General features: G+C 41.3%; 1 protein-coding gene across 2 annotated transcripts; it reads right to left on the bottom strand.

Annotated features, from left to right (window-relative positions):
• Positions 1–2,319: 2,319 nt before the first annotated feature.
• slc52a3-2b (solute carrier family 52 member 3-2b) lies at positions 2,320–8,916 on the bottom strand. 2 transcript variants are annotated; one of them, XM_070551782.1, is made up of 5 exons: positions 8,622–8,915; positions 7,273–7,605; positions 5,223–6,285; positions 4,914–5,037; positions 2,320–3,716 (listed from the first exon to the last, which is right to left on the bottom strand). In XM_070551782.1, exons 3-5 carry the CDS (start codon positions 6,245–6,247, stop codon positions 3,504–3,506), a joined length of 1,362 nt encoding a protein of 453 aa, XP_070407883.1. In that variant the 5' UTR covers positions 6,248–6,285; positions 7,273–7,605; positions 8,622–8,915; the 3' UTR covers positions 2,320–3,503. The 2 variants fall into 2 exon arrangements, with proteins under 2 accessions (XP_070407883.1, XP_015804904.1); XM_015949418.3 differs by lacking the exon at positions 7,273–7,605 and having other exon boundaries at positions 8,622–8,916.
• Between the last annotated feature and the right edge of the window lie 400 nt (positions 8,917–9,316).

The raw sequence follows: 9,316 nt of genomic DNA, 5'->3' as shown, positions 1-9,316 counted from the left end.
GTGAACTGATGTTCTTTCCACTTCCAGATAATGGCCGCCAGAGCTCTCACAGAAACGGTCAGCATTCTGGGAATGTGCTTATAACCATTCCCGTCCAAAAAGTTTTCAACTATAATATTACAAAGATCTTTGTAGAGTTTGTCCTTTAACCATCACAAAGTCTTTCCTGTGTGCCTCTTTCTTCTTTCATTATGAGAAAGGCAGGCTGGACGTCAAAAAGGCGTATTGCTGCCACAACAACCAACACAGTCTAACCAGCCCCTCCCGTTGCACTCAACAAAACAAAGGTACATCCCCACCCCAATTCACACATAGCCGCCATCAACAAAACCCCCACCACCACCAGCACTCACCCCAGTAAACATGCACACACAACCTCGTAAGAAAACTTATCCCATCACCGTCATCACCCACATTCTTCACCAAGGACATCCCATTACCCGCAGCAGACCCAGAGCCCCCAACCCTGCATGAACACGCAGTCCCCCAAACTTCCTCGGGGAGCACGTCACCAAATCCCAAAAAGGTCTCTACAGCAACAGTCACCTTGCGTGCAACATCCGACTTGTTGGTCGCTACATGCTTCACTCTCCACAAGGCCTCTTATCCCTCACCACCACCACACCCTCCCCCTCCTCCACACCACCAGCCGATCGAGGCCCCGAACCCAACCCACCACCACTCTTAACCCCCTTACGACGCACTGCCTCCGGATAAGACACCTTATGCTCCACCTGAAACTTTTCCACCTCCACCGCTGACCTATATGCCACACAATCAGAAGAGGCTCCTCAAACGCCCTGATCGAGAAGATGAGAAAGCCCAACATGACACGCTTCACCGCAAGTAATTAACAGTGGAGTGGATCCACGAGCATCAAATCCTAGACACGGAATAGCCACCCCCGCCGCTCCACTCAGGGAGGAAAACACGTCAGAAACAGAAACCTTATTTGGCACGCCATATACCACCCCTTTAACCAAAGCACCCAAACGCGACTCAGAAACATCCACTTCCACCCCCATAAACATTTCAAGCTGCTGCGCTTTGAGGCACTGGGCCCTCGTCCGACAAACCACCATCAACATACCAGGAAACATGACAGTAGCATCTATCACATCCCCAATCACCGTACTGATCCCCCTGGGCACCGCAAATGGGTTGGACATTGCAAAACGCGCACCAGCCACCGTCGTATGTAGACCACAAAGTCGTCCTTCCGCCAACCTCTGCTGCTTCGCCTGCGCGTGCGTCCCAATCACCGTCCGAGGCATCACTGCTATCCGTGTGGTCCCTTTTACACCCCCCCCCCCCCCCCCCCCATGTGCCTCCTGGTTAATGAGAAGCCTTTATAGGCCATCAATTAGGACTAAGGCAGCTGATATTAGTGCTGATTGGGGGCGGGGTTCTCTCTCAGTACTGACAGATTTCAGGTGATCTCCCTGCTTACTATGCCTTTTTTTTGTACCTTGTTACTTTCATGTGTTTAATACTTTTTTCTTGTGTCTTTTCACTTTTTTACACATAACTCAATTTATAGAGTTAAACGTTTGGATACCTTTTCATGAATTAAATGAGTGATGGTGAGATAAAGCCTCATGATGAGCTGAAGCTTTCCATCCAACTGGTCGACTTGATCTTGAGGCACTGAGATGATTCATTTGCTCTATTTCGCCATCGAGTGGACAATTCATGTAAAACTGTAAACCTTTTAACATGAAAAAAATAAATGCTTTTGATCGCAATATATTCTTAATATTGTCATAAACTGTCCTTTTAATATACTGTCTGGTCCAAAAGAGAAAGGAAACTAACAGGACATAGGGTTTCCACAGCACAATGTGACTGTATTCTGCTGCCCCTTTTATTTCAAATCCGGCGCGAACCGGCAAGCCAGTTCCTGAATCGGTCACATGGTATGGAAGGCCAACAAGGCCTTGAACGTCACTGCTTGCGTAACCAACTCAATCCTCGATACACGCTTCACTAAAAATCTTCCTGGATACCCGACACACACTCCGAAGTGTCAACACATCGGACACATCACTAAATTAAATATTTGAGTTGACATTGACATGTGGTGGAGATTTTGTGTCAATAGGTCACTTTGACAAACGCTTACTGTTAAAAATGCTGTTGTGTTGTAAAGCACCGTGGGGTGTTGTGGAACCTTAAAATGTGCTTTGTCAAATCCAGGCCATTTATAATTTAAACCATGACAAGAAAATATGCACAACTGCAGAGAGAACAGTCACAGCCCAGTGAGTTATTGGGATGAATGCATTTGTAAAGCTCTAAATAAAGTAAGCCATTACAAAATACAATAAAAATATTTATGTGACACCTCAATGCAATCAAATAAACAAATAAACAAGAGAAAATGTTTGTTTGCCTTACAAGAAAAAAAATGTGATTCACAAGCACAATACAAAATAGGACTAAAAATGCACATAACTGGAGTAACATTTGTGTGTGTTTAGTGTCTAAATGTAATTCAAAAAAGTTACAAGCTTAAGGTTAGGCTAACAAGTCCACTCTTCTTACCAAAGCCAGTCACATGTTAAGTTCTATTGCTCAACTCTCTTGCAAACATCTTTTATACACCAAAAGCCATTTTTCTGCTTATGGTTCATACAATCTTGGATTAGATTAATAAAATATTTGTTTTCAGTAAATTAGGTGCTTTCCATGTGTCTTTTCACTTTATTACACATAACTCAATTTATACAGGTGGGGCGATGGTGGCACAGGAGTTAAGTGCAATCGGAAGGTTGCAGGTTTGAGCCCCGCTCAGTCTGTCTCTGTCGTTGTGTCCTTGGGGAAGACACTTAACCCACGGTGCCTGCTGGTGGTGGTCGGAGGGACCAGTGGCGCCAGTGCTCGGCAGCCTCGCCTCTGTCAGTGCACCCCAGGGCAGCTGTGGCTACATTGTAGCTCATCCCCACCAGTGTATGAATGTGTGTGTGAATGGGTGAATGACTGATTGTGTTGTAAAGCGCCTTGGGGGGTTCCATGACTCTAGAAGGTGCTATATCAAATACAGACCATTTACCATTTATTTGGTGTTGTCCAACAAACACCCTCCAGTAACAAAGCCCATTTAAACAGTATTTTATACAAATTAAAATGTATTCATTTCATAAGCAACAGAAACTAAGGCACTTTTAAAAGCCAAAACTACAATTTCCTCATACAGGGACAAAAACAGCCTACTTTAATACATTTATATCACCTCAACATTTCAAGTAAAATGAATGTTTAATAGATAGCTTCAGTTTTGGTCTATCATAGTCTGAATTTATGACCATGTGGATATAAATAGTTTTTGGTAACTTTCACTCCATGTATAAATACTTTAAATAAGTCTAGAAGTGAGGAATCACCTGTGACCTCTCATTCTTCCTGAAGCAAGAAACATACCAGCTGGAACTCAGAGCTTCTATCATAAGTACAGTTTAGTCTAAGGTTTGCTCAGTAGTGTTTAATGCTGATGCGTTTATTGTCTATGATGGACACTTGGTGTTGCAGGCATCACCTGACCTGAACAGTCCATAGACACTAACCAGTGGAAACATGGTTAAAGCACCAAGCATGGAGCCAAGCTGTACTACAGCACCACACCACACGAGGGCGCTGTGTCCCTCATCTCTCAGAATCACCCCAATGATGATCTTCACATAAGACAGTGACAGCACGAAAAAGATCCAGGCCAGCACCTGCAGAAGACAGGAAATCAATAGTGTGGCTGAAATTAAATCAGTTACAGTAATTAATTATGCAGCAATGTGTCCTGGTCCTGAGAATCTGACAGTATTTTTAGTTTCTCTCCAAAGTTGTTAAGTTCCCTGCAGTGTTCTTCTGTTGGCATTCATTCTTATTCTGAGTTGCTTAGTGAACTGGATGACTGCACTTTCATAAAGTAAAACAACACACACTGGCCATGTTAAAGCCGTGTGTGGAAGACCCATACTTAACCACAACAACTTGGCTCCTCGTCCTTATGCTGATCACCAAAATGGATCCCATTTTTTGCATCAACATCCTAATCCTCAACCAGGAGTTGTTTAAGGAAACCAGCAGGGTGGTATCAGTAGCACCTGTAATATTCAACTGCTAGACCTTTGACTGGAACACACCTGGCAGGACTTGAAGCTCAAAAAATGAATGACGACCAACCAGTATTGGGCGATATAAACAGAATATAGTAGAAATGATATCAGTTTGGCCAACTATACCAGTTTTGACTCTGATGGCCTTACACAATTGCATATTCTGATGACTGTTGTCAATCATCGTCAACTTTCAATGAAAGCAGCAACTGCTGCTTCAAATGTTGAGCGGCTGAAGGAGGAAGTGCTTTTAAAGACAAGGCAATGTTGGTTACAAGGACCTGTCTTGGGTTTAAGAAGTTGGATGTTGAGCAGAAAACCATCCTGAGTAAAATATGCCAGGCCAGGTCGGGAAAGTCAAGTTCAGCATTAATTAATACATCTGGCCAACATATCTGTTCTTCAACTAGATTTGCTTCCTTAATTGGAAAACCTTTAGGAGACAGTTTGGTAATGGTAACTGATTTAAAACAAACTGAAGAGTGATGACATAAATGAGGAGAATGTTCAAACATTTATTTTGTCTTTTGATACCATAGAAGACAGGCATTCAACAATGGGTGAGCCTGGAACTTTTATTTTGAAAAATGGTTTTATTCAGTTGGTCTTTTTTTGATAATTATGACTTGGAAAGTTACTCTATGAGACAGTGATGAGCTGATGTGGTTGTTAGAAAGTTTACTTATGAAAAATATGAAAGATAACATTTGGCTGACACATTCCCATTTTTAAAGAGGCTAAAATGTATTTATTTTACTTTTGCAGGTATGTGCATGCTGCAAAAAGGAAAACATATGGTCTTACTATGACAGCAGTTCCAGAGGTACTATGGACCAGCAATGGACAAGGGCTCAGTGCAGCCATGGCCATGATGTAGGCCCCATGGCCTGTACCAAAAATGGTCAAAGACCCCATGAAGGTGAGAGACCTATGAACAAAGATGCAGAGATTAGTTAATACAAAGTTAAAGACAAAACACCTCTAACTGTTTTTTGTTTGTTGGTTTGTTTGTTTTCTGAATTATTTCCAAGAGCATTTATTGCTGTACAGAAATTTTTCAAATGTGATCAAAATGATCACTGACACAGATGTTGGCACATGTCTATTACTCACCTTATTGGCACAAACATGGCAATGAAGCAAGCAATGGGGTTAGCAACAGCAGCCATAGTGGCTGCTAGATGGTAGGCTTTGTTTCCATAAGGCAGACAGGAGTAGGACTGCACTGCGGGCAGCACTGCATTGGTCAAAGCATTGACCCAAGCCAGCACGACAAAGATGAACACTACTTCCAAGTTGCTGTATGTTCCCTTTCCAAATGAACTTCTTGGTTCTTTTTGGACAGACTCCAAATGATTCAGCATTGGTTTCTGCTCCGGTGTCTGGGCGTGCAGAGAAAATCCTTGTTCATTTTTCTCTTGGTCCGTACTGAAATACCGGTCACTCTTTCTTTCCAGGGCTACCGCGGGATGGTGATTCAGTAGGATAAAGGCTACCAGACACACAACCATCATGGCACTGAGAAACACAAAGAAAACCTGGACAGAGAATTTGGCAGGCTGGTAGACAGCTTGTAATTCTCCATTTCCCACGATACTGGAATTATCAGATGATCCGTTTCCAGCCAAGGTAACATTTTTGCAATGAACTACACCAACACCCTGAATTAAAGCCACAAGTGCAGGTACTAATCCACTGAGGCCTTCTCCCACAAAGTACGTAGTGAGGTATTGCGGACGTAGGCGCATCATGAAAGGCAGGAATGTGACTGATGATGTGCAGTCCACCACAGACAGCAGAAAACTTAAAATCAACAGTGGCACACTGTGCAATGAGCCAGCTATTGTCACTGTTTGCCTCCAGAAAAAAGACAGCAGGAATGTTGCAACAATTCCCAGCGCTACGATAAAGTAGATAACTGGTCGCTCATCTAATTCTCCTGGACGGAAGCGATGCATCAGGGTGATGAACAGAGGACCTACGTTGGCCATTTGGATGAGGATTGTGAGATAGGAAGGCAGGTACCAATGCTCTGGAATCTCAGGCACAACCAGGGGGAGCTCCACCCACATTCCATTGATGGCTACCCATGAGCCCATACCAAAAAGGCAGGCCAGTATGTGAGTCAGCAGCGACATGACGAAGGAAGGAATAAGGAAATATAGATGATGAAAATCTGAAACACAGTAACAACACACAACAGTCTGCTTAGTACAGTTACAAACAGTACAGTACAAAACTAATGTTTGAAATTGCAATGTATCTCTACATTTTCTTTTGTACTGGGATAATTCATATGTACTGCAGAACTAATTATGTATAACTGAGTGTGTTTTAACAGAAAAACAAAACTATATATATATATATATATATATATATATATATATATATATATATATATATATATATAAGTGAAAAAAATTCAAGCACACCCTATGCAAGTTGTCTTTTTCTCTAATGGCTAGAAGCTATCTATACAGTGGGTAAGATAGTGATTATTGTCTTACTTTTACACCAAGATAATTCAAATTAGCAAAGAAATCCCACTACATGAATTATTCATACATATAAAAGTGAGCAGGGTATTCAGAAGTTACAATCTTTTTTCCAAAAATGGATCGAATTAATTTGTTTTCTTCAAAATTCTAAATGCGACACCTTTAATATTTTCTGGATACTTTGCAACTGACCCTCTTTTATCTTCCTCCGTCCCTCCTTCTCTAGGTTGACCTTTCACACACTGACACACTGCTCCCGTGAGTTTTGGCATGCTCTTAAAGGGCAGTAAAAGTTAAAGCATGATGTTAAGAGCAAGCTTTAAAAGACTTGATCCTAAAGACCACAAAAGGTTTGGTTGAGGTACCAAGTAAAAAAAAAGTGCATTACCAAATTTGGCACAAGTCATGTGACTTAGTATTATACAAACACAAGGAAGGTATACAACTATTGCTTCAACTTCCTATTTCCTTCTTGTTATGTGTTATAACATAATAATTTGAGACAATTCAGTCCCTTTACCTAAAACTAAAAACACAAGGACAATCATACGGAGCAGAGGGACTGAAAGACTCACAGATTAGGGTTCTTGGACAACCCGACCCTCCATTAACCTTTACCGTGCTGTAACTAACTAGCTATGCTACGACTGAATCGGTTCTCTTACCTCATTCAGAACCAAATGAACGTTTCTCCTCTGACCTTCCAAAAACCTTCATGGCATCACCATCACTATTTCTTCTGATTTGACCCAAGCATGTATGCACCCCCTCCTTTTATACATTCCCTCCACACACACACACAGCTACACACACACACACACACACACTAAGCCTTCACTCTACTTCCGTGTCTCTGCTGCACTTGTCAGAGGGGAGGGACTGCACAGCCGCACATGTGCTTCTCCACCAGAACACTTGCACCATCTTTCTGCTGAAGGGGGTGGTTTCAACACCAGGCAGCCATGTGCTCTTCCTCTGCTTACTCAAGAAGCTTGGCACTAGAAAGAAGGGGAGTGAGGGGGAAGGCCTTAGAGTAAAAAAGCTCCACCTTTCTGCTTTTCCATCCCCCAACCCGCTCAGGGACTCCCTGCTCTGCTGTAAAACACAAAGGCAGCGAGGGCCTGGATTCTCAGGTGTCTGCATGTCTTCAGTTACTTAGAACTAAATGCTTTTGAATGTCAGTTTGAGTTTCACAATCCCAGATGAAACAAAGAAAATTACTCTAAAAAGACCTGTCAGTCAAGTTCAGTTTAACTGACTTTCTAGTTTAGTTTTCCTGAGAATTTGTCTGAAGCGCTCCAGCGAATGGTTCACGACCATAAAGGCTGCTAAACTGATAACATCAAGGAATGGCAGCTTCTAAATAAAAATATTAGCATCGTAGGGAATTAGTAACACCCTAATACTAAAAGCCAGGTGTAATTTCTCAAAAATCTGCCAAAATGGTGTTCGAAGCTGTGGTTGAGAATTTTGCCTCTTCTGGATATATTTGTTAACACTCTGGAGGCAGACGTTGCACATTTGCAACAGTTGAAACCTACCTACCTCCACATACATATTTCATGAGCAATTTTAAACTCAGAAGTACCCCTGAAGGACTTAGTTGTTTGTCCTTTTATCAAAGCTTATTTTGAGCTTGAGAGGGTTAAAATAAATTACACTGCATTTGTAGAAGAAATAATTAGAAACAGTTCCCACTGCCATGTCTCACGATCACATTACACAATTCTGAATAAAAATAAAAATAAAAAAGAAAGCTTCATTTTTGGTTATTTGATTTTCATACACCCAGTAGCAATTACTTCAACAAGAGCAAAATCACCAACAGAAAGAGCAATACATCTTTAGAAGTTTCATAGGGTTTTTAGAAGTAAAATTATATGATTTTTCATAATATTCTGAGATTTTAAGAAAATGTCTCACAATGAGACTTTTTAAGCCAATGCACAGAGCTGCTTTGAGCAAATCAAATGAACTAAATGTACCATTTTAAATCCAAGTAGAGACAACTTACCTGTGAGAAGAGGTCAGTTTTAGTAAGACAGTTAACAAAAGCAGCAGAACTGAGATGTGAAGAGGAGCATGGCCTGCTGGTTCTTCTGTTTAGAGCATGAAAAGTGAGAGAAAGTCTGAATCCATCATGTGACTGCTAGAGCCTGAGCTTAGGGCTTCCCATTAAGAACCAAGTAGGTGAATTACAGGAATGTTAAGCAAAGAGGAGAGAAAGAGGAAGAAGGGAGAACATTTTAAGCATTTACAAGTTATACACTTGCTTTTTTGAAAAAAAAAAAACCAGTATTAAATCCAAAGTGTTGCAAGGTCCAAGGTTAACTGAGCTGCTGATTGAAGGGGAAGGGTAACAAAACATGTCCTGTCTGTAACTGCCTTGTTGGTTTCATTGGTTCAGTCCCAGGGTCAACATTTTAACTTTCATGTTTCAGAGCAGGGGAGTGAATCATATTGACTCAGCTTCATCATTTTGGGTCAGTTCACAGATTGTAACAACTGTTTTATAGTAATATGCATTTTTTTTATTAGCCTAGAATTTACACATACAAATGCCTCTTTGTTATTTCTGGTATTAATCTATAACATGCATAACTTCTACTTGCATGTAAATGCTAAGTAATTAGCATTATTGCCACCAGCCACAAAATCACGACTTTTGAGACCTAGTCTGTGAATATGATCAGTTTAAAACAAAACTAT

This window comes from Nothobranchius furzeri, chromosome 5 (genome assembly GCF_043380555.1).
Source record: "Nothobranchius furzeri strain GRZ-AD chromosome 5, NfurGRZ-RIMD1, whole genome shotgun sequence".
NCBI lineage: Eukaryota > Metazoa > Chordata > Actinopteri > Cyprinodontiformes > Nothobranchiidae > Nothobranchius > Nothobranchius furzeri.
The sequence above is the reverse complement of the archived record's forward strand: the minus strand, read 5'-3'. Positions and strand labels throughout refer to the sequence as shown.